This window comes from Nothobranchius furzeri, chromosome 6 (assembly GCF_043380555.1).
Source record: "Nothobranchius furzeri strain GRZ-AD chromosome 6, NfurGRZ-RIMD1, whole genome shotgun sequence".
Lineage (NCBI taxonomy): Eukaryota > Metazoa > Chordata > Actinopteri > Cyprinodontiformes > Nothobranchiidae > Nothobranchius > Nothobranchius furzeri.
In genome coordinates this window covers 80,710,018-80,735,959 of record NC_091746.1, presented here as the reverse complement: position 1 = coordinate 80,735,959, position 25,942 = coordinate 80,710,018, and the positions used below count along the sequence as shown (strand labels likewise).

Here is a 25,942-nt window from a genome sequence, read left to right as displayed (position 1 = left end):
TACTTTTTTGTCTTTAAAGACATTTTGAGGACTTTGGGATTGTAAATTTACAATCAACATTATTTTGGACTCTGAAGGGTCAGTTTTGTTCCAAACGTTAAAAAGTAAAGCAGTATAAAGGCTGAAGAAGGCTTTAGTTTCTTAGTCACTGTGCATCAAATGTTGGAAATAGTTAAAAAAAATGACGGACGGAATCGAGCTCTCTTTTCTAAACATCCATCTGACGAGACGGAGAACGTAAGCTTGTGATTTTCGACAGGGCCGCCATTGCGCCCTCAGAAACATAAAGAGAGAAATTCTCCTGTGACTGGAGGAGTGAAAAGATATGCAGCAAGCTTTGTATTAATTTTAAATACAAAAAAAAAAACACAATATGAACATAGTAGTAAATGCACTATCTTGGACCGGATACATGACAAGATACCCCAGAAAAGCGCTACGCCCTCTGTTGTCCTGACGGGGAATTGCTTTGCAACACTCCCCAGGAGACGAAGAAGTCCGAAAGCAAAACATCTCCGTCCGTGCGTGTCTCGCTCTTGTTAAATTAGGCTTAAGGCTCAACAAACCCTACGAGGTACAAACAAACGAGTGAAAGTCTGCCCTGCCACATTCTACTTGCTTCATGTTCTTTATGACTATTGTGTTTTCTGATTCTTCCACGCGTTCCAGTCAGTCCTCCACTTTGAACACACATTCCAATAGTGTCAACTCATCGTTCGGCACAAACTTGAGAGAAACTTCTAAAGCAAGCCCTTTCAATCCTGTTCCAGGACGACCGTGTTTTAGCCCTTTATCTGCTCCAACACACCTGATTGAATCCCCTCTTCAGGGTGTTCTCCAGAAACACTCACTGGTGTTTTGGTGCAGAAAAACACGACACGAAGGTAGTGGCCCCTGAAATCCAGGATTGACTAGCCCTGATCCAAAGTTTGTTCCCACTTCAGTATGAAAGATAAACAACATGAATTAGTTAAGAATTTTTGTTGTTTACAAAATTCAGAGCATGGAAACAGTAGTGTGTGTGTGTGTGTGTGTGTGTGTGTGTGTGTGTGTGTGTGTGTGTGTGTGTGTGTGTGTGTGTGTGTGTGTGTGTGTGTGTGTGTGTGTGTGTGTGTGTGTGTGTGTGTGTGTGTGTGTGTGTGTGTGTGTCAGCTGAGATGCAGGATCATGAAGATACTGTTGGAGGTCATTAGGTTTGCAGAGCTCAGTATTTATGAGGGAGATTTAAAAACACTGCAACCCTAGTCATCTGACCTAATTACACAAATAACAGGGTTGCTAAGGATAAGATTACACTACCAGCTCTGCTACATACCATCTAAACTATCTACAGTCTGTCACTCAGAGTACACAGAAAAGCATTCCCACATTTGGCTTAAAATATATAAGTTTCTATAATAAAACTGAAAAAAATGCATTTATTTAAATGGTAAATGGCCTGTATGTGATATAGCGCCTTCTAGAGTCCTGGAACCCCTCAAGGCGCTTTACAACACAATCAGTCATTCACCCATTCACACACACATTCACACACTGGTGGGGATGAGCTACGATGTAGCCACAGCTGCCCTGGGGCGCACTGACAGAGGCGAGGCTGCCGAGCACTGGCGCCACCGGTCCCTCCGACCACCACCAGCAGGCAACGTGGGTTAAGTGTCTTGCCCAAGGACACAACGACAGCAACAGACTGAGCGTGGCTCGAACCTGCAACCTTCCGATTACGGGGCGAGCACTTAACTCCTGTGCCACCGTCACAAGTCGTTTACCAAGTTCGATGTTCATAATTTATTGTGTGAACAAACCTTAGCAGTAATGCACCAGTTTAGGATTTTAATGGGGTTTGGTTTGGTACTGATCACAAAAATAAACTTTGTGCATGGTCTATTTTCTTTAAAACGGGAAAATACAGCTGAGTCCTTTTCAGCAAAGGAAATATTCACTTGACTTTATGGCCTATTCTTGAGACTAGGCAACAAATCTACTGTGACTTGGCAATAGTGCCTTTGATTTATGTGCTCAACTTTTAGCTTTCTTTTGTGTTTTTGTGCTTGGCTGCCAATGTCTGAGCCTAAAAGTGCACAAAGACCTGAGACTCCAAGCAGCTGTTGTGGTGGTGAATGTCACATAAGGCTGCCAAGTCACGCCAAACAGTCCACTTCTACTACAGCTCCGCACATGTCCCCCCCCCCCCCCCCCCAGCACTGAAATATTTGAGAGTGAGTCTAGTGCAAAACAAACCATTGCACTAATGATCATGGATAAATAAAAACCTTTTTTCAGATTAATTACCTTTCTCATTCAAACACCTAAACCTTTATAACAGTCTGTATTTCATTAAGAAAATGCTCACATTTACATTTTTGCTCAGAAATAATTAGCAAAAAAAATCTGCATTTTATAAGGCAAATAAAAACATTGAGTCCTTCTCAAAGACTGTCAAAAGTGAATAGATCAACGCTTGCACAACATTTTATCTAACTTCATAAAACACACCTCAGTAGTTGTTTATTTGACCAACTACCAACATGTGTTGGAATAATCGTCTATAACTTGATACTTGTATCAACTGATCAACACATTACGGCTTTAATGTACTTTGTTGATCGTATCAAATGTTGATTAATCCCATCACAAGCCGAGAACTCCCATTGTGCTTTTGCGACATTCTTTTATCATTTTGCATTTTTAAAAAGCAGCCACAAAGATCTTTAATGGGTCGAGGAAATGGGAGAACATAAAACCTTATTTGTTGATTTTGATCTTTATCATTTAAAGGTGTGTTTTGTGTTTTAGTCCCTTAAAGAAATAAAATCTGTTTTATTTTAGTCCTTTACAAATGATAATCTACTTTCTTCCAACAATTTTTGCTATTTCTAACTTATTTAATTGACTATTGACTTTTTCCATGCCACTGGCTACAAAACAGACCTCATGCATAATGGATCCGCCCCACGCTTTATCATTTTATGATTTTGCACACTATTAAATATTTTGTATTTGAAACACCTATGCAAAGATTTCTTTTGACCGAGTTATTCAAACCTTTGCACAGTCCAAACTCCTGCCCATTTGAGAAACCTACAACAGTTTTGTGGTAGGTAAACATTTACATAGTGCTCATTTTCTTGTTTCTCTTTGGAAATGTTCTAACATACTAAAAGATTATGTTTTAGAAATAGGTAATGAAAAAGAGTATGAAACACCTCAGGGTTAAGAGAGTCCAACCAGGTCGATAAGTTGTCAAGGTTAGATGAAGGACTGAACAAGAGGGAACGGATGAGTGGCAGACGGAAGTAAAGACCAGCCTGACTTGTAATTACAAAGGAGAGGTGAGGCTGTTAAAGAGGAAAAGAATCAGCAACATGGAGACAAAGAAACTGCCTTCTGGAGAGAAAAAGTAAACACTTATACATTTTGTTCAACCCAAGTAAGTTGAGTCATATTTTAAACCCAAACAGAGGATTCATTCCTTCAAGGACATCAGCTACTATAAAAAACAAAATATACATATCAAAGCATTAGGACGTTCAGCAGGCATCCAAGTTACAGCCACTTCAATGTTCTCATTTAGTTTACTGCTCTTTCCAGAGCAGAAATATACCTCACAGTCAATCATAAAAACCATGAACACGTTGCTGTCTAATTCTTTTAAGAAAACCTTCCAGTTGAATTCTAATTGCTGTGTGCATGTGTGTGTTTGTATATTTGTACAAAGCCTGGATAGACGCACACACAGCTGGGATCTCTTGGCTTTGTTCTGGGTTTGCAAAGATTTTTTTTTTTGTCTGTGTGGGTGTTTCCAACTGTGACAAGCTGCTTGGATCCATTTGGCACTTTGCAAACTACGGCGTGTCCCTTAGGAATGGAGCTGCCTTGAAAAGCAGCTTAGCACCAGCATTCACCTAAAGGCACTGCTGCTGATTAATAGTGTGCTGAAGGCCAGAGAAACAAAGACGGACTCATGGGGTTGGGAAGAAGGATTTATTCCCTTTTCACATTTCTGCACCGTGGAGGATGCTCTATATGTGGATGAATGTGATCAAATATACCAGCATCAGTTTACTTTTAACTACTTTGTTGTAATCATCACCGTTAGGCATAAAGATCATTAGTATAAAAATGTAAGTAAATGTTAGGAGAGAATAATTGGAAACATGTTTTTTATTATATTTTTATTTTTTATATTATCCTGGTGCCTTTTTGACACTAATTCAGAAGAAGCAACCCAACAACATATTTATGGGTTTGAACCAACAACATTAGCTGACAATTGGTGTATATCTGTAGATTACAGTGCTCATGTAACATTCGCCTAAAGACAATCATACTTTTACATGTTGTAGAAGGGACTTGTGGACTTGACTGTATATTCACATAACGCTATTCACTAATAAGAATGCAGAATCAGCAAAAAAAATCATTCTCTATTAATATTGTCATTACCACCGAATAAAATAAAACTATAGACTAAGTTAAAGCACAACGGTTTTTCTGATAAAATGTTATTTCGCCAGCAAGATGCCCCCGTTCACCCGGTGCAGCCAGAAAGACACCTTCTTGTGTCTGCTGCCTTTTACCTTAAAAGATCGGCTCGGGTGCAAGATCGGCTCGGGGTCCTTCGACTGCCGATGACGTCAAAGTAGTTGATTGGCTGAACATGAACCTTACGGAATTACGTAATCACGTTACGTTGTTATCACGTTATGTTGGCCCAGGCAAATCTTTCTGTTGGAAAGATGGACAACTTTTACAAAGAAATCCATCAGTACCTCTTTGAAAATACACTTTTAGCATAGAGCTGCATGTATATTAGGGCTGAACGATTAATTCTCGTCTCGTCTTCCTCCGCTTATCCGGGTCCGGGTCGCGGGGGCAGCATCCCAACTAGGGAGCTCCAGGCCGTCCTCTCCCCGGCCTTGTCCACCAGCTCCTCCGGCAGGACCCCAAGGCGTTCCCGGACCAGATTGGAGATGTAACTTCTCCAACGTGTCCTGGGTCGACCCGGGGGCCTTCTGCCGGCAGGACATGCCCGAAACACCTCCCCAGGGAGGCGTCCAGGAGGCATCCTGACCAGATGCCCAAACCACCTCAACTGGCTCCTTTCGATCCGGAGGAGCAGCGGTTCTACTCCGAGTCCCTCCCGAATGTCCGAGCTCCTCACCCTATCTCTAAGGCTGAGCCCGGCCACCCTACGGAGGAAACTCATTTCGGCCGCTTGTATCCGCGATCTCGTTCTTTCGGTCATTACCCAAAGCTCATGACCATAGGTGAGGATTGGGACGTAGATCGACCGGTAAATCGAGAGCCTGGCTTTCTGGCTCAGCTCCCTCTTCCCCACGACAGATCGGCTCAGCGTCCGCATCACTGCAGATGCCGAACCAATCCGCCTGTCGATCTCCCGATCCCTCCTACCCTCACTCGTGAACAAGACCCCGAGATACTTAAACTCCTCCACTTGAGGTAGGACCTCTCCCCCGACCCGGAGGTGGCAAGCCACCCTTTTCCGGTCGAGAACCATGGTCTCAGATTTGGAGGTGCTGATCCTCATCCCAGCCGCTTCACATTCGGCCGCGAACCTACCCAGCAAGAGCTGAAGGTCAGAGCTGGATGAAGCTAGGAGGACCACATCATCCGCAAAAAGCAGAGACGAGATTCTCCTGCCACCAAACTCGACACACTCCACACCACGGCTGCGTCTAGAAATTCTGTCCATAAAAGTGATGAACAGAACCGGTGACAAAGGGCAGCCCTGGCGGAGTCCAACCCTCACTGGGAACAGGTCCGACTTACTACCGGCTATGCGGACCAAACTCACGCTCCTCTGGTAAAGGGACTGAATGGCCCTTAACAGAAAGCCACCCACCCCATACTCCTGGAGCGTCCCCCACAGGGTGCCCCTGGGGACACGGTCATAAGCCTTCTCCAAATCCACAAAGCACATGTGGATTGGTTGGGCAAACTCCCATGCCCCCTCCATCACCCTTGCAAGGGTATAGAGCTGGTCCACAGTTCCACGGCCAGGACGAAAACCACATTGCTCCTCCTCTATCTGAGATTCAACTATCGATCGGACCCTCCTCTCCAGTACCTTGGAGTAGACCTTTCCAGGGAGGCTGAGGAGTGTGATCCCCCTATAGTTGGAACACACCCTCAGGTCACCCTTCTTAAAGATGGGGACCACCACCCCGGTCTGCCACTCCCTAGGAACTGCCCCCGATGACCACGCAATGTTGTAGAGACATGTCAACCATGACAGCCCTACAACATCCATAGCCTTGAGATACCCAGGACGAACCTCATCCGCCCCCGGGGCTCCGCCGCTGTGTAGTTGTTTGACTACCTCAGCAACTTCTGCCCCCGAGATCGGACAGTCCATCCCCAGGCCTCCCAGCTCTGGTTCCTCCTCGGAATGCGCATTGGTGGGATTGAGGAGCTCCTCAAAGTATTCCTTCCACCGTCCGACTATAGCCTCAGTTGACGTCAGCAGCTCCCCATCCCCACTGTAAACCGTGTGAGCGAGTTGCTGCCTTCCTCTCCTGAGGCGCCGGACAGTTTGCCAGAACCTCTTTGGAGCCGATCGATAGTCTTTCTCCATGGCCTCACCAAACTCCTCCCACGCCCGAGATTTTGCCTCGGCAACTGCCACTGCTGCACCCCGCTTGGCTATCCGGTACCTGTCTGCTGCCTCCGGAGACCCACAGACCAGCCACGCCCTGTAGGCCTCCTTCTTCAGCCTGACGGCTCCCCGAACCTCTGGTGTCCACCAGGGGGTACGGGGGTTGCCACCACGACTGGCACCGGCCACCTTACGGCCACAGCTAGCAACAGCCGCCTCGACAATCGCAGAGTGGAACAAGGCCCACTCGGACTCAATGTCCCCCACTGCTCTCGGGACGTGGTCAAAGCTCTGCCGGAGGTGGGAGTTGAAGACCGTTTTGACAGGTTCTTCTGCCAGGCGTTCCCAGCAGACCCTCACTATGCGTTTGGGTCTGCCAGGTCTACGCGGCATGTTCCCTTGCCATCTGATCCAACTCACCACCAGGTGGTGATCAGTTGACAGCTCCGCCCCTCTCTTCACTCGGGTGTCCAAAACATACGGTCGCAGGTCAGATCATACGACTACAAAATCTATCATCGACCTGTGACCTAGGCTGCCCTGGTACCAAGTGTACCGGTGGGCATCCTTATGTTCGAACATGGTGTTCGTTATGGCCAAACTGCGGCTTGCACAGAAGTCCAATAACAAAACACCGCTCGAGTTCTGATCAGGTGGGCCGTTCCTCCCAATCACACCCCTCCAGGTCAAGCTGTCATTGCCCACGTGAGCATTGAAGTCCCCCAGTAGGACAATGGAGTCCCCTGATGGAGTACTATCTAGCACTCGTCCCAGGGACTCCAAAAAGGGTGGGTACTCTGAACTGATATTTGGCCCATAAGCACAAACAACAGTCAGGACCCGTTCCCCGACCCGAAGGCGCAAGGAAGCTACCCTCTTGTCCCCCGGGGTAAACCCCAACACACAGGCAGAGAGTCTCGGGGCTAACAAAAAGCCAACCCCAGCCCTCCGCCTCTCACCCGGAGCAACTCCAGCAAAGTAGAGTGTCCAACCCCTCTCCAGGTCTCGGGTTCCAGAGCCAATGCAATGTGTCGAGGTGAGTCCGACTATATCAAGCCGGTACCGCTCAACCTCTGCCACAAGCTCCGGCTCCTTCCCCGCCAGCGAGGTGACGTTCCATGTCCCAAAAACTAGTTTCCTTGTCCGGGGATTGGACCGTCAAGGCTCCCGCCTTGGTCTGCCACCCGATCCACACTGCACCGGACCCTTCATGTTCCTCCTGCGGGTGGTGGGTCCACAGTTGGACGAGCCCATGTATCCGGTTCGGGCTGGGCCCGGCCGGGCCCCATGGGCGAAAGCCCGGCCACCAGGCGCTCGCTCACGGGCCCCAACCCCAGGCCTGGCTCCAGGGTGGGACCCCGGTAACCCTCCGGGCCGGGTACTCCGACTCTCCGTTTTCACCGCCATGAAAGATCCTTCGAACCGTTCTTTGTCTCACCCTTCACCTAAGACCAATTTGTCATGGGAGACCCTACCAGGGGCACTAAGTGCCCCAGACAACATAGCTCCTAGGATCATTAGGGCACTCAAACTCCTCCACCACGATAAGGTGACGGTTCAAGGAGGAGTGAACGATTAATTGCATGTGCAATTAAATTGCGATGTGACAAAAGGAGATTTTCTAATCGCAAAGACTGCAATTTGGCAGCGAGTGGTTAGCGCAATGCTAATATACATGGAAAAACCCATAGGAATGCTAATGCTAATATCACCGATTACATTCTTACAAATTATGAATTAGAAACGTGCCAAATGATTACATTTGGAGTCTAATAGAAAGTAAAACTACCATCAATCAAATAAGTACAGACAGGTATTTTAGTAAAGCCAGAAAACTTTTAACTCCAGAGTTTTGGCTAGCAGCTATGAGCGTACCTGAACTACGCATGGACAAGACGTCAAAAACTCTAAACACAAAATACTTCAATAAACGGGACACACTTCTTTCCTGCAAATACAATTTCACAGGTGTTGCTAATACCTATGATCCTTCAAGGGATGTGCCCAAAGAGGAGTTCAACATTATGAATAAAATATAGTATTTTATTTTACAAATACCATTATAAACACAAACTTACGTCTTAAGAAACATTATTTTAATAACGAAACTGCTAAATTCTTTCCATCAGTATAGATGTGTAGTGTATTTTGTCTGAGTGGGTTTGCCTTACTTTGACGTCATCGGCAGTCGAAGGACCCCGAGCCGATCTTGTACCGACACCAGCCTTGGATTTTGGAGTTCTGCTTCTATTTTCCAGCTGCTGACAGGCAGCTGCCGTGTCTGTCGTGGCAACTGTGGGAACTTTTAGACACCCTTGTAACAGCTTGTCTTGTTTTTGGGAGATTTAGCACTCCAACTTTGGAGGTCTGCTAATGTCCTGGAAGGATGATTGACTCAGACTTATTTCAACCATTATGTGTAGATGTTGGCCATGTTGGTTTTCTGCTGTCTTGGCCTAGATGAGTGACGTCCCCACCTTTCATAATAAACAAATAAAACAACATAAAGACATTTTAGGGCTTTTGTTTTCTAGAAAAAAACTATTCCTAAAAAAACAAACAAGAATTTCAAACCTTGCCAACTGTACAATCAAACTGAAATTACCCTGATTTACCATACCTGACATACGTAGCTATTTCTTCACACACAAAAAAGATTTGATTGGGATGACATTTGAAGAAAATGGCAGACACAGAAACAGCCGTAAACTATTCCAGATGTGATGATCACATCCAAGGAGACTGGTACACAACCATATATTCACCCTGTAGGGGTTTTCGATGACATCAGCTTTTGTGCAGATCTAGAGCTGGATCCAGTTAGATCTTAGCTTCATAGTAAAGTAATTTTGATGCATTTGTGTAAAAGCAGATATTAGTAGTACTTCTAGCTGGTGGTCGTGCCCTGCGATTAGTACACAGAAGTATAGCTAAATGTAAATAGAAACTCTTAAACTTAGATTACTTTTAAAAATATGCTTTATAAATATCTTAAATAAAGGTTTAATTTAATAATGAAGAAATTATGATATTTATTGCTAAAATAAGCAAGAATTGTACTTGACTAATATGAATTATGGACCAGTTAGATCTTTTTCATGATAACAAAATTTTTTACTTCTAAATCTCATTTGAGAAGAGTTTTGAAATCGATTAAATTAGGTTCAGGTGAAGTTTATTATTATTTTATACAAACTGTTTCTTAATCATTTTTGTGTGTGTGTGTGCGTGTGTGTGTGCGTGTGTGTGTCAAAGGTTCACCCCAAAAAGCAACATGAACATATCTTACATCAGATCTAAATTGTGTAAATGGTACCATCACTTTGTTTTCTCTTCTTGCTACTCACCACCAGGTCTTTGTCACTTGTAAATTGATTGTTGATATTTATGATGGATTAAACTGCAACTCTTCTTTAGCACACTGCAGTGATGTTGCAGATGCTACAGCTGTAGCATTAATTATTAAGCAACAACTTTAATAATATCTAAAATAGTCGTATTAATATAACCTGTAGTTGAAAACGTGGAATTTTGACATTTTTATGTTTTGGTCTAATAAATCTCTCCTCTGAGCCTTAAATGGCTAATTTATCAGATAGGCTGCAAACTGATCATCAGTTAATTTGGCAAGTGCACTGCAACGCTATATTTAAGTTTGACATTTCAGTGTCTACTAATGGAAAGTGGTTTCAAAGTCAGGTTAGAATCCAAACTGCTCATTTTTGTACAAGTAAACTGTAGTAGTGTCAGAATTCAGGAAACGAGTTGTCCTCTGCACAATTACTCACTATTTTGCTTTCAAACTTTTTAGGTCACATGCAGGACTTAGCACAACAGTTTATAATGCATAGCAACTAACTCTTAATACATTAGAAAAACTAAAACATAAAAATCTAATCAGACTGAATTATTTTGTCTGCCTTACAGGAGGGACAAAGGGCAGCCCTGTGTATGGACTCTGAGCAGGCCAGATGGAAACAGAACAGGCCAAACATGAGACGGAAGAAAGTCTGATGTTGGCACAATATGGGACATCTTGCCACCATCCTCACAAACTCCAGAATGGAACTCAGTCTTCAGAAAAAGATTCTCTGCAGATCAATGAAGACTCAAATTGGATTACAAACACAGCACATTACAAACCTAGCAAAGGTGTCAGCGCCATGAAGAGGTACAGGGAGAACTGTGACATCCCATCTTTAGAACAGGGGCCGTGCAAGATAAATGGAGATTTGACAAATGGAGAGCTGAATCATGGATTTACTGAGGAATCCGTATTGGTCCACCAGCCCAAGAAAATGAAAGTAGATGCTGAAAATAAAGGAAACCCTGACAAATGTTATAATTTGGCTAACAGCTTTTCTGAACTGGAAAGCAGTTCCCAACGGACAGAGATCAATTTTGATAAAAGGAACTGTCATATTCCCAACGGAGATATTTTTTGTTTGCCACGAAATAAACAAGTTCCAAATGGGGATGCATCGTCCTCTTCAACCATTCAAAGCACTCCGGGTGACCTGTTGGAAGAAACGCTGTCTCAGTATTTTCCTGAGCAAGTGTCAATTGCACCACAAACATCCGAGTCACAGTTGGACACTGTGATTGAAACAATGGCCAATCAGTTGTCTAAAGAAGGTGCACAGCCCCCTGCTCTAGCATCAGGATTCTCCAACTCATCAAATATGTCTGACTCACAGCAGCCTGTGGCATCTGCAAATGGCAGAAACAATTATAACTCTGTCAACTACTCAGTAAATGGATACTCAAATAATTATGAAGTAGGACAACAGCAGCAACACCACCACCTGCAAAAAACACCATCTTACTCTAGCCAGGAGATTGATTTGGGGTCACCACAAGGCATGATTTCACTTTCAAAAACTGCCAGTGGTTCACAACAGCATCCCAATGGTGGAAGTTGTTTAGTAAATGACACAAAGTCTCAGAGTATACATATTAAAGCCAAGCAAGAGTATAACTCTGTTAGATATGGATCCTTCCACAATTCTGGGATACAGGAAAGTAAACAAAGTGAAAAACCTAACAATGATAAGCTTCTGCATCATGGGCCTGGTAGGGGACCACAATATGGAAGGCAAATTCCAAATTTCCAAGAAAATGTTGGAAAGCAACATAAATCTGATGGTTTGGGTCACGTGGGGTCTGGTTTTCAACACCACACTGGGTTGGAAAATGGTATAGATGGCACATCTCAACAGAGAGCTAACATATCATGTTCGACTCCTAGTCAGACAGGTTGGATAGAACGAAATCCTCATTCCCAGCAGCAATCAACAAGTGACACATCATCTCAGCCACAAGAGCAGGACATGTGGAGGGGCTTTCCTGGTAAGCCTCAGTCAGAACAGCTGGCCGATGGCCCCCAAGTTCACAGCCAGTTACCGGAGCCAAACTCAGTGCAGAGATACGGTAAAGAACAGACACAAGGAATTTTCACATATAGGAGCCAAAGGTTTAACAACGTACAGCAAGAACAACAAAACTGTCTATCATCTCCAAGGCAGAGTGCATCAATTCAGCACAACACTGCCCCTGAGTGGCAACAGTTAAGTCCTAAAATTTCTCAAATGCAGCAAACTTTTCTCCAGAAAATACCTGAGCAGAGAAAACTTCTTCAAAATCAGGAAGTAGACAACTGCTATGAATCCCAGCCAGAGCCAGAGCACTTAGATGAGGATAAGGACTTGCAGGAGATCCTGTCTGCAGGTTTTGTAACAACACAGCAACAGCACTGCCTTCTTCAGCGCCCACTGTCCCATCCGCCACAGTTTGAAGTGCAACAACTTAAGTCTCCCAATTACAGACCTCACAGTCAGCCTCCACCAAGTCAGCACCAGCCTCAAACAGATCAGCCTCACACAAACAGTTCAGCTCAATCCAGCCAAGACATTCATCGCTTTGAGCCATTGGCATTCACTTTCAATAACACAACAGAGATGCAACAATCACAACCTCACAGGCAGTTTCCTTCAAACTCAGGCAGCAAACACCTCAAACACTTTCAACCACAGCAGCCTAACAACCATTGCCATGAGACCAACCAAGTGGATTTTCCACAGACCTCTACACAGTCGCAACCGCACTTACCACAAGGGCTGGTAAACCAACAAGTGACAACGCAGATGCATCCTAAAGCTGAACAGCAGATGAGGACCTCTTGCACTCAGTTCAAAACGGGACCTCGACTACCTCTGGGGCCAGGAGGGCCCCATGGAGACTTTCAGAAGCATGCAGCTCTGCGTATGCACCTTTTACAAAAACAGGAGCGCCACGGTCCCCTTCATCCTCCTCATAGCTCCAGTGACCCTAAACAAACTACTAGAGGTGTGAAAATGGAAAACGAGCCCAGATTTGAATCGACTGTTTCACAGCGGCAAGAGCAGCTGTTACAGATGCAAGAGGGAGGCATGGGTGGGATTCAAATCAAGCAAGAAAATCATCAGTTTCTGTGTGCTCAAAACAAAAAGCAGGGAAGTATCCTGGCATCTATGGAGCAAAGTCTGAGGCAGTACCAGCTGTCACCTGTGTTTGAGAAGAAACCTCTTGTTATTGGTTCATCCAATAAAGTCAAGGTGGAGTCTTCAGGGCCTGTAACCATTTTGTCAACCAACACAGACATGAATGGGATTGAATCAGCTGCAGGCACCTCATCCACCGTAGCTTTAAAAAACTCCACTCCTAAGAAGGAACAACTCTTAAAGAGTTTCATAGAATCTCCCATGAAGCTACTGGATACCCCTATAAAGAATCTTTTGGATACCCCCATGAAAACGCAATATGAAATTCCGTCCTGTCACTGCGTTGGTGAGTCCTGTAAAATAGGTGCTGAAAATGTTTGATTAGTTAGCCTGGACATATTAACACATTGTATTTTGGATTTAGATCAAATCATTGAAAAAGATGAAGGTCCATATTACACTCATCTGGGCTCAGCCCCTAGTGTTGCTGGCATACGGGAGATGATGGAGAAAAGGTTAGACATAAATAAAAAAATAAGTTAACAGGACATACAGCATTTTATTGTAATCTTTTGCCATGCAATTCACTTTTCTATCATGCTTTAAAGGTCGGGTCTGACTGGCCACGCCATCAGGATTGAGAAAGTAATTTACACGGGCAAAGAAGGGAAAAGTACCCAAGGATGTCCCATAGCCAAATGGGTATAAACAACTTTTATGTATTTTGTTTGAAACCTAAACAAATCAATCATTTCTGATTATTACTCATTATTTTGTTTAAACACACTCTTACACCTCTTACTGTATATATTTCAGGTGATTCGTCGATCCAGTGTAGAGGAGAAAGTACTTGTCTTGGTGCGTCAACGTAATGGTCATAGATGTGACACTGCCTGCATTATAGTGGTAATCCTGGTCTGGGAAGGCATCCAGACCAGTCTGGCTGACCGCCTCTACCTCGAGCTGAGTGAAACTCTTACAAAACACGGAGCCCACACCCAGAGACGCTGTGCTTTCAATGAAGAGTAAGAGAGCAATACATGACTTAACCCTTCTTATGCCAAAAATAGGTGTAAGACTGTGTTAAATTGGGAAGTTATTTTGTTGTTCAAAAAGCTTCTTCACATTCAGTTCTTTTCCCTGCTTGGTATTTTGCCATCAGTTTACTTAATCTACAACATTGTGGACACGAATCCCTTATTTTCACTGATTGTACACTTTCAGGAGGACGTGTGCATGCCAGGGATTAAATCCTGATGCCGCCGGAGCATCATTCTCTTTTGGATGCTCCTGGAGCATGTATTATAATGGCTGCAAGTTTGCCCGGAGCAAAGTTCCAAGAAGATTTAAGCTACAGGGAGATGATGTTAGAGAGGTATTTTATGCACATTAAAACACATATTTTATGCAGACATCATTACTACAAAAATGCTCTAATTATCTTGATTTTGAAAATTTTCAGGAAGAAAGAATTGAAAGAAACTTTCAAAATTTAGCAACCTTACTGGGACCGTTGTATAAAACTATGGCACCAGAAGCATATGGAAACCAGGTGAGTACATCTGGACATTGTATTGTGCTTCCCGGTGCTTAACAGATGGTCATAAAAGACACAGAGAAGATAATGCATAACTGAAGTCAATGATTGGTTAAAAATAATTTGAACTCGGTAATTTCATTTGTTACCGATTAATCTGTTCATCTTTAATAAGTAATGTTAACTCATTCGCTGCCAGCGTTTCTCACCATTTTTACTGTTTTTTAAGAGTCACAGAACGTTGCGCGCTAGGATGATGTCGACACCAAAACAACCAAAACAAAGCAGAGACTCACCGCTTACATCTGGAAGAATCCGCGCGTTTCGAGCTTATATATTAGTGTATCAAGAGCTTTCAGCAACCAAGCCCTGTCACTATGGCGTGTTTTTAATGTTTGCAGATTGTTTTGCCTAAAGCCGGGCGTACACTGTGCGACTTTTTCACTTTTTTGAGCCGATTTTCCACTCGTGCGAGAATCCACGAGATCGGGGCGAGTTTTGCGCCGAGCGTGGTGTAGTGTACAGGGGGTTACGAGAGGCGATTAACACCACGTGACCAGCTACCGATCAGCAATCGTGAGCTCGCACGGACTTCTGGAGTGTTCAATATTTTGCTCGTCCCTCGTGAGGGTATCGCACTGTTGAAGCGGCGCTGCGAGCAGCTGCGACCCAAAAAGTATCAGAACCGCTCACGGCGCATGCGCAATCCTGCATCAACGCCGGTCGCTCGCTATTTCCCTAATAACACACGCTGTTCGTTTTTGTTTCTACACGTTTTTTTACTCACAAAGATTGTCAAGAAAGCGTGTTTGTCGTGTTCATGTCAAATTAAACTGATCACAAAACACAGATTTACTCTCTTTATTTCGTTTTCCTCATCCAACCCCCATAAATCCCTGTGTGTCCTCCTGCAGCACTCCCGAAGGACAACAGGCAAAACAAGACAAAAAAGTCTGACGTGTTGAGTAAAAACAGCTATTTTTAGCATTTTTTTAGGTCCGACCTGTTGCTACCAGACGTACGGTGTGAGCAGTCAGGTCGCATCCGAGAACTGGGTCGTGCAGTGTGAGCACATGACTCGTGAGATCTGCCCTGCGAGGAAGTCGTACAGTTTGAGCTGAAGCTGAGCGCTACGAGTGAAAAAGTCGCACAGTGTCCGCCCGGCTTAACTGAAAAGAATTTGTTAAATTTTGCAGATCCAGCTTCAGGTTCGCGCCTCACTTTTCTTACAGCAGCGGCCCAAAACGATCTCCTAACACATGGATTTTCTGCTTCCTGATCAAGTGACATGTGACGTATGCGGATGAAGATCGGCTTTAGAGCTGAGATGTTTGTTCTCACGGTGCGGGGGCTCGTCCCGATGCCCACACAGTGAAAAAAATGCAAATGACGACTTTAGTCGTGATTGGCAGTGAACGGTTGGATTTAAAATGATGACTTAGGTCATCAATGGCAGTGAATGAGTTAAGTACACTGCAGTGTTTCTTTTCTTAGCTTTTTGTACACCCTTTTTGCTGGTTACAGGTAGAATATGAGCATAGGGCACCAGATTGTCGATTGGGACTCAAAGAGGGTCGCCCTTTCTCTGGGGTCACTGCTTGTATGGACTTCTGCGCCCATGCCCACAGAGACCTTCACAACATGCAGGGTGGCAGCACTGTGGTAAGATAAATCTCACATATGGATAATTTGTCAAATACATTATTTGTTTCACCACTAAAGCAGGCGAAAGCCTTGTTAAAGATGTTTCTTGGCGTTTATTTGTCCCTCCATAGTTAATGGACACAGATCATTACAGTACAGCTCTTGAACCTACTTCCAATGAATGGTGGTAAAATACGCCACTGGCTACGCATGGTCATGGTGCCCCATTTTAATGTGACTTCAGCCCAGTCTCTATAACAGTTTTATTGTTTTCCAGGTGTGTACATTAACAAGGGAGGATAACAGAGAAATTGGGAAGATACCAGAGGATGAGCAGCTCCATGTCCTACCGCTTTATAAGGCTTCTACAACTGATGAATTTGGCAGTGAGGAGGGCCAGCAGGAAAAGATGAAGTCAGGGGCCATCCAAGTCCTCAGTGCCTTCCGCCGCCAGGTGCGCATGCTAGCAGAGCCTGCCAAGTCCTGTCGGCAAAAAAAGCTGGATGCAAAAAAGGCAGCTGCCAACAAGAATGCCCTGCTGGAAGGTTCTAGCGAAAAGGCAGAAAAGGCCCTCCAGGCCAAGTCAAAAGCAAGCACTTATGAGAATGCTGTTCAGAGCACTCCATTGCCAGGTAAAGTAACATTTCTTGAAATGTCTTTTTAAATGTATTTTATATAATAAATATTGCATGAACAATAGATTGAGTAAAAAAGATGACGGACTGGGTTTTATGTTATAGGTGCTGTGGCATCAGCCCTACAGTCAGGTCATCCATCGTTCCCCTTAGGGGTCCAGCCACAGCGACATCAGCATCAGGACGTATTTCCCCCTTATCCTGCCCCAACAAATGCTGCAATCGCAAGGTTCTCCAACCATACTGGGCCTTTTCCAAGCACTTCCAAGCCAGGCAGCATGTATTCTCCTCAGCCACCTTCACCAGCCAGCCCTTATCTTTCTTCGTTCCACGTACCAAACTCTTACATGAATGGGACAAATAGTCCATACCCAAGTCCCCATTGTAATGGAGGGATGCCCATGGACAGTTACCATACCCTCTACACCTCAAACCAAAAGCACCCGGACATGTATAGACATCAGCAGCCAGCGCTTTACTCAGAGCAGCAGTATGGCGTACATCAGCATTTTGAGGTCAGTTATCCAAGATATAGTGAGCCAGGTTTACAAGTAAATGGTTACAGTGCCATTCAACCAGGTCAAGCCATGACGCATTATAGTCCCTATGGCCCTCACAGGACACCAGATGCTCAATTTATCAACCCCCTGTCGAGAGCGCCCACTGCCCATGGAGGGGCAGATTTTGCACGTGCTGTGAACAATGGCAATCAGTTTGGGGGATACCCAAATCCATATCTGCCTCAGAGCCCGCACCTCCTACCCTCTGGTCAAGATCCTTTCCATATGCAAATCAAGACAGAGCCGGGTATGCCTGGCCCACAAATGCTTTCAGCTCAGTTCAGTGGTGGGTGTTTAAATCCTGAAACACAATCAAGTTTGGGTCTGCCTAACGGAGGTGTTTTGGGTTCCAACGTTAAGCAGGAGCCTGGGACACCTCAGACACCCACAGCCCCACCAAAGCCCGAGATGTGGTCAGACAACGAGCACAATTTCTTAGACCCCGAGATAGGTGGTGTGGCTGTGGCACCGAGTCACGGCTCAGTCCTTATTGAGTGTGCAAAACGGGAGCTCCATGCCACAACACCGCTCAAAAACCCAGATCGGAACCACCCAACACGCATCTCCTTAGTCTTCTACCAGCATAAGAATCTGAATGAGGCAAAGCACGGATTGGCAATGTGGGAAGCTAAGATGGCAGATAAGGCTCGGGAGAAGGAGGAAGAGGCAGAGAGGAATGGTGGTGAGGGAACGCCTAGCAAGGGCAGCAAAAAGGGGGTAAAGCGTGAACACTCGGACTCGGAGGCCACCGGGGAACCTCCGTACAAGCGTTTTATTAAAGCACTAATGGAAGGATCCTCGTCATGCACAACGAACACGTATGCCATTACAACTCCATATGCATTCACTAAGGTCACAGGGCCTTACAGCCAATTTGTGTAGAAAACAACTCTGTTAAGGTGCTTTTACACGACACCAACATCCAGGTTTTACCAGCAGCTCTGTCGTTCCAGCAATCAAACGTCACATTTACATTAGGCCTTTTACCTCGTTCACAACCAAGCTCTTCTTCTGATGTTTTTTTTTCTTTTTACAAATGTTGCAGTGTACATACACACACCCCCCCAAGTCAGCGGTGCTTTCAGTTTGATTCATAAACATCTTTTTAGCTGGAAACTATGTTTGATTTTTGGTGGCTTAATTTTTTGTACAAAATTTTCAAGATGCAATTTTACTTAAAAAGAGAAACACTGATTTTGTAAACAACATAGTTCTCGGTGCTAAAGTCTGTGCTTATTACAGTTTATTTACACTCAAATGCGTTTACACTAAAACCACTCTACGAGTGTCTCAATGACTTCTGTGAATTAGAACACCCGACTCGAATCATGAGCATCAAAAATATTTAACAAGTCAGTGTTTCTTGGAGCACTTTTTGATCAGTGTGAATAAATGTTTTATAATTCCTAGAAATCGCAAACAAAAGCAGATTATCGTGAGTTTATAACAAGGTGTTATATCACAACTGTCGTTTTGTTGGTGCTTCTTTCACAAACAGATGCTGTCAAACTGTAAGTCGGAGTCAGTTATACGGCGAGTAAACCTGGAAAAGGATCATGTCAGCGCCTGTTTTTACTTTTCCCTACAGCAGGTTTACCGAACATCCTGCTTTGTGAATATTACATGTAGTTTTATGTCTGGTGCTCACTAAATGTGCTTTTTATACACTGAGGAACACAGAACAGAGTCAGCTCAGTGTCAGAGGGCAGCTGACTTGCTGTGGAATATTTATCCAATGTAATCGAACAGCAAGGGAGGTGAGATTTGTACAGTAAATTAATTCCAATGTTGGATTATTGTTAAGAGTTTTAATGTTGTAAAGCGTCGCAGTGGTCTATTCTATTGTATTTCTTTTGGTTTCAACTGATTATTTCCTACGGTGCTACTAGAAATGTACAATGTGAGACTGTGTGGGCAATGAGAAGGCTCTTAGTACAGTATGAACCTGTCATATACCTCAAGACTAGTTGGGCAATAGACTTTTCTACATATCTTTTATTATTTTACTACTACTTTCAGATTTTTCACAGTTTGCCCACCAAATGGCGCGGAAGTTCATTTTTTACTTTCCATTGCTGGGAAAGTACTACTTGAACTGTAATTCTGTAAAATCAGGGACAATTTAAACTGATTTTGGGTGCATCTTTACAATCTGCTTTCATCATCGCGTCTTTTTTCACTTTCAGGGACTCATCTTTGCATCCTGAATCCCAATAGCGTTCATGTTTAAAACCGATCACACAGAAAAGAAAAAGAAAATTCTGTGACGCTAAAATGACGCTGTCCTGCAAATTCTTATTAGCTAGTAGGATGGTGAAAATTAATCAGAACAAATATGCACTGAGTTGATTAAAGGGAATATTATTGAAAATGTTAAAGCAACCTATTCACTTTTACTGAGAGGCAAGACCAGGGCAGCGATTGGTGTAGCTGCACGTCTAGTACGCATGTATAAAGAAATGTATTTATAACCACTAGGCAATTGAATACCTAATTTCTTCCCTATATTCCATTTAACTGATGCGATTCTATTGAATTAGTCAAATTAATGTAATCGTTCACGCCCATTTTATTCATGTATTCATTTTCTGAGAGCACTTCAATTCTTTTCAGCAAAAGAAGTATGTAAAAAAATACAAATGCTTTATTTAAAATGAAATTGTATATGTGTTAAAAATAAATTATGTTAGATTGTAAATACAAGAATTTGTATTGCAGGAGTAAAACTCACTCTTTGATATTCATGTTAGGTGCTTTTTTTCCCTGTCGGATTAACCCATTGTTCCTCATTTATAACCTTTAAAAAAATTCATAGGGGTTTTCCAGGTTAACGGATTATCCAGGAAGTTTTTGTAAATATTAGACTCTGTCATGACAATGTTTACAGTTAGAGGATGATACTAGCTCAGCCATTAGATGATCTAGTTTCATTAACCTTTTTTTTTGGGGGGGGGGGGGGGGGTTAAGTAAACCTACATATAAAAATGTTGAATTTTCCTGTACAGGACCCAGCTAGAGTAGCAGGTTGTTGCTGAGAAAGCCACGATGCCAGAAGCGGGTTTAAAGCATAGCCATACTTGAAGACGTTTCTGAGTGAGTCAAGATTTACTTGAATGATTTTTACTGGCTTAACTTGTGCGTTTCCTATGCTCAGCTCAAAGGTTAAGCTGGTACTTCATACGCGCGGTCTTTTGTTGCAGTTGGACACTAAAACGAATAATAAATGAAACTAAATTGCAACTTTTTGCAGTTTAACATTTTAAGGCTCGAGTTCTCAGTTTGGTATGCTAAAAGAAAAAAATCTGAAATACGGATGGTTGTTAATACTGTAAGTATTGTATTGTACTGGATGCAGTTTATTTGAAAGCTGTTTTATTGTATCATTCCTGATGTTGCTGATATGTGGGTGTTTCTGTTTTTATTAAAACTTATATTTATTTAAAGCAACTGGATTTGTTATTCTGCGTCAAGTAACAAGAAACTGGACAGAGTGCAAGTTCACAACTTATTTTTATGCTTATTTAACCAAACATTAGAAACACAAATAGAAAATCTGTTGGTGGACAAACTGATTTCATGTGTAATCAGATTACAGCCTTTTGCTGCCTTGTTATAGGATTCTAAAAGCAAAGTTTAGAAACATTTTAACCACTTTGAAATGTGTTTGTGTAAAAGTTGGGTCTAATTGTGATCCTACCTGTTATAGACGGCTTCCCAAACTGGGTTCAGTCACACAGGACTGATGAGCTATTCTAAAACGTTAGTGTAACGGCTGAAATTGCCATGTTCTCCTAAAAACTTTTACACAGCCATCGGTTTAGCATTACATGATAATTTACATGTAATTCTGTGGGTGTTTACAGGAATATTGATCACCAGCAGCTGCAAAATGTCAGATTATGACAGCAGAGCAAGGATTTATGTAAACATCTTCTTAAAGCACAGATGTTTTGGAGACTGGGGCTGCTTTCAGCTCGCATCAACACACTTTGATCTTGACGTCGCTCAGACTAGCAGTTGGCTCACCTATCCTGCCGGACCAAAAAAAATCATTTCTCCAGAAACTGGTAGATGGTAGACACTATAACTCTTTACACAGAAGCACACTCCAAAGTGGCCAAATGAGCCCATAAATGTATAATTTCAAAAACATTGGCAGATTCACTTTGGGAGTTTTCTTTTTTGTACAACTAACACCAAAGAATCCCACCAAGCTGAACTCCAGCACACACCATTACTGCAGCACACGTCTGCACTAGCTCATTTTGTCCACATGGGGGGGTATTAGCTCTGTCCCCATCACATAGTTCCAGTTGAAACTTTATGACAGAAAGGAGTGTTTATAAAAAATAAATCCAGCTGCATTGATGATTCGTGATTCTTCACTCCACATTCAGTCTTGGCTCCAGGATCTTCACACAAAGTGCCACTTGTCCACTGTGTCAGGTGTGAAACACAATCTGTTAGAGTATTAAATGCTGGCGAATGACTACAGCTGATCCAAGGTTAATGCACGCTTACCTTCTGAAGATACAGGACGTGCACTACCAGGAGCAGGAGCCTGGACCAAATCATTATGTGAATGACTCGAATCTCGGTTCCGATTTGAAAGCTTTTATTGTGTTTGGTAACAAACTTCTCACCTTCTGGACGACCGCTGTGGCATCAGCATGGCTGCATTTGAAAGGGCTGTCACAGCAAGACACGTTTTTACTGAAAAACAAAAAAGAAGTTAGCCGAGTTTGCTGCAGTCAAAAATAAAACATGCAGCAGGTGTTTGTTTCTTCCTTTCACTCACCATTCAATTTCTCCACCATTCGTTTGCTTCTGTATAAGCGCCTTCCAGTGCTCATGGGTGGATTTAATGATCTCAACTGCAAAGTCCTGCCAGCAGAGAGCAACAGATTTCACCTTTGGGTCTACTCACTTCTGTCAGTTCAGCTTCACCACAAACGGACGTGTTTTATTAGTTATTATACGGGGGCCAACCTTGTCTTTGAACTGTCCATCAAACCCAAACTGGTTCTCAGGCTTTCCATCAGGCACTTTATATTTCCTAAACCAGTCAACGGTGGCCTCTAAATGACCTGGTCGGCTCTTGCGGACGTCTTCTATACCTGAGATGCAAACGGCATTAAAAACAGTAAGAAACTAGAAAGTTTTTACGCAACTTTGTATATAAAAACAATCAACTTTATAGTTGTGCTTTAAGCAGCAGAAAGGATAGGTGGGTTAAACACAGGTTTAGATTAAGAAACACGCTTGCTGGGCAAAAAACAAGGTCTTATGATCTGTCTGAAGAGAGGAATATAAACAAAACCATGTTGACAATAAAAACTCCACCTGGTGTTTATTGTTGAGCAAACACATCCATTATGACGATCTGCCATGTACCTTTTAGCTAGCCGTTAAGTGTGCAGCCAGATGGGTTTGAAATTAAAGTTGTACAGTTACGTTAAAGCAACACTAGTTTTTCCACACGTTATTGCTTTCTAACTGGTTTCAGTGATTCTTGAAGCAGAAACTAGACCAACTTTACATTGGACAGCACTCAGCTAACCAGAAACTGCACTTGACAGTTTTGTGGTTCGGATAGGTACACTAGGGGGAGCTCTCTGCCTGTTTTACGGCAGTAACTGTTTACTGTGTCGATAGCTAATATAAAAGCTAGCAGTTAGCTTTCTCAGTTAGCCGACTGTCACTAAAAAGCACGAAAAGGAAAAGATTTTTTTTTTTTGGTATCATGGCGGAGCCTGGAAGTAAAAGTAACAGAGTAATGTCTTTGACGGTGAAGCAAAGAGCTAAACCCAGGGTGAACATCAGCATGGCCTACACTTGTTTGAGGGACCTGAATGAGGCTTCAGAACAGCAAATTGATGGTGACCTGGCTTTGTTACTAACAGACCTGTTAGTAGTATTTTTCAGTCCAACAGGGTGGATGGTTTCACCTTGTAGCCATTTACTGCCATTGATGACAAAAGTTGTCATCAGCATGTTTTTACTGTGTGGGCATCGGCACGAGCCCCGCACTGCCAGAACAAACAACCCAGCTCTAAAGCCGATCTTTATCTGCGTACGTCACGAGTCACATGATCAGGAAGCAGAAAATCCATGTGTTAGGAGATCGTTTTGGGCCGCTGCTGTAAAAAAAATAAATAAAGTGAGGCCCGAACCGGAGAAACTTCTGCCGATCACAATTCGACAACGGATTATGAAAGAATGGATTAAGCTCGAAATGTGTGGATTCTTCCTGATCTAAGAGGTGCGTCTCCTCTTTGTTTTGGTAGTTTTGACGTTGACATCATCCTAGCGGACAACGTGCTGCGACTCTTAAAAAAAAACTGTGAAAACGCTGAAAAACGCTGGCAGCGAAGGGCTTTACTGGTCAGCAAATGCTGGCAGTTAATGAGTTAAATATCAGAAGACTCATTTTAGCGTTAGCTCATTGTTAGCACTCCGTTTTTACGACTCTTGCAATTCTACTTTCAAAAGTATTAAGTGTTGCTTTAATGTTCTTGTACTTTATTTCATTGGTCTAGATAAAATGTACACGATTCCACTCTATTACAGTGGCACTGTTAGCCTAAAACACTCACAGCTGAGCTTTTTAGCATCTGGGTCTTGGGCGTTGATGGCAATGACCTTCCAGTCCATTTCTCCCTCATCAATCATCGCCAAAATGCCGAGAACCTTTACTTGGATCACCTGACCTGGAGAGCACACCTGAACAGGTGGATAAAAAATGAAAACGTATGATTCAGAGAAATATTTCACAGGGATAAGATATTCAGCAGCATACAGGTGTTCAGCGGTCCTACCTGGGTCCCGATGTCACAAACATCAATAGGGTCGTTGTCACCACAGCATATTGTTTCTTTGTCTTGATGGTTTGGATCTTCCCATGTCTAAAAAAAAAAAACATGCAAGAAATTTCAATTATCAACTAAACAAAGAGTGAGCGGGTGACGATCTGAAAACTGCTGCTAGGTGTGTTGTGTTCCTCGCCTGTGGCAGTGCTCCATAGTTCCAAATGTAACCTTTGTGAGGAAAAATGTTGGCAACATATCTGAGCTTTCCTTTCTTAACATCTTGTTTGATTGGATTCAGAGGCTCTTTTGTTGCAATCTGTTGACAGAGGCAAAACATCAAGTAAACCATGAGTGCATTTGCTCATATCGGATTAAAATAATAATAATCTATTAAAGCTAAAATATCAGGAAAAGACGTAAAGATGCATGAAAATTTAGAATTTGGGTTCTTTGCTTACCTCCATTTTAGCGTTTGACCACCTAGGTACCTCAACCACCATGTTATAAAGTACCTTAAAGAACAGAGATGGTCTCATTTTCTATGGGATAAAATGAATGTAAACATCTGTACAGAACCGTACCTCACTCTCACTCTTGGGTTTTTTAGCTGGCACGTCATAATCCTGTTAAAGAGAGAAAGGAAAAATTACACTTTCAGTTTTAATTTAAAACAGAAACGAACACCCCCAAGCACGATAGTTACCTGTTCTGACTCTGCTATAAGCGGGATGTCATGGAACGGTGAAATGTACTTCCCATCTGCAGTTTCTGGGAAAGAGAACCAAACATTTGTCAATAAGATCCAAGGAGACAGTAAAACGTGCACTCAGTATTTTCCGTTTGTAATGTTAATATAGATTCACTGATTTTAAAGCAAAAGCTGCAAAGCAGTGGGATTATGCATGCAACTCTGCAGAAACTGAAATACATTTTGCACAGATTTTATAAATGAAAAATGTTTAAAAGCAAAAAAATAAATAAATACAGAAATTACTTTATTCACTGAAGTGTTCTTTATGAGCGTGCTCACCAAACCACGTGACTGACGAACAGGAAGTAAGTCCAAGTGAGGATGCTAAATTTTGTTCTACACCTTTTATAAACCATTTTGCTGCACAAGTTTCATTTATAAACTGGCATGGTTTGAATTAGAATTAAATGTAACAACCCGTGCAGAAAGCACAGTGCTAGCATTCAAAGGTCAAATGTTTACGTTGACCAGATAGTCGTGTTTAACGGGTTTCGCCATTTTAAATCAATGAACATAATAAAGCACGCGCGGTTCTTCGTAACTTACTAAAATAAAGGCGGTAGTCTGGAGAATTCGGGTGTCCTCTCTGCTCCGTTTCATAGTGCATCGTTTTTCTAAAACAATACAAACGTCGTCCAGCTGCTGCTTGTGTGAAGACTTTATTACAGAAGGGAGAAGATGAGTCCAAAAACGTCGCCAAGCGTCTAAACGAGGAGCCTAGCAGCAGCGTTTTCATTATGCACGCTCTGAATCCACTGGTTCCTGTTTCCGGTCCACGCTTCCCTTCAGGATCCGTAAACTTCCGGTTAAAGATTTTCAAAGTAAATGATAGACTCGTTTACAGTTTTTCTCGATTGGTTTGGCTCATTTCCTGAAACCGAGATGACATTCACAAAATAACATGGACAAAT

At 43.0% G+C, this 25,942-nt stretch overlaps 2 protein-coding genes across 2 annotated transcripts in view; one reads left to right on the top strand and one right to left on the bottom strand.

Moving 5' to 3' along the window:
• tet2 (tet methylcytosine dioxygenase 2) overlaps positions 1–18,546 on the top strand; it is a 30,559-nt gene extending 12,013 nt beyond the window's left edge. The window contains exons 2-10 of the mRNA XM_015943720.3: positions 10,544–13,441; positions 13,520–13,610; positions 13,704–13,797; positions 13,912–14,120; positions 14,320–14,470; positions 14,558–14,647; positions 16,157–16,294; positions 16,554–16,908; positions 17,017–18,546. Of these exons, the coding sequence (XP_015799206.3) occupies positions 10,588–13,441; positions 13,520–13,610; positions 13,704–13,797; positions 13,912–14,120; positions 14,320–14,470; positions 14,558–14,647; positions 16,157–16,294; positions 16,554–16,908; positions 17,017–18,353 (5,319 nt within the window). The 5' untranslated portion in view covers positions 10,544–10,587 and the 3' untranslated portion in view covers positions 18,354–18,546. The remainder of the gene's footprint in view (positions 1–10,543; positions 13,442–13,519; positions 13,611–13,703; positions 13,798–13,911; positions 14,121–14,319; positions 14,471–14,557; positions 14,648–16,156; positions 16,295–16,553; positions 16,909–17,016) is intronic.
• A 3,032-nt stretch (positions 18,547–21,578) lies between these two features.
• ppa2 (inorganic pyrophosphatase 2) lies at positions 21,579–25,942 on the bottom strand. The gene is made up of 12 exons (XM_015943722.3): positions 25,578–25,942; positions 24,984–25,048; positions 24,862–24,903; positions 24,739–24,792; positions 24,477–24,596; positions 24,290–24,376; positions 24,068–24,194; positions 22,461–22,588; positions 22,270–22,355; positions 22,115–22,184; positions 21,993–22,032; positions 21,579–21,908 (listed from the first exon to the last, which is right to left on the bottom strand). The coding sequence occupies exons 1-12, from the start codon at positions 25,765–25,767 to the stop codon at positions 21,886–21,888; spliced, it is 1,032 nt and encodes a 343-aa protein (XP_015799208.1). The 5' UTR covers positions 25,768–25,942; the 3' UTR covers positions 21,579–21,885.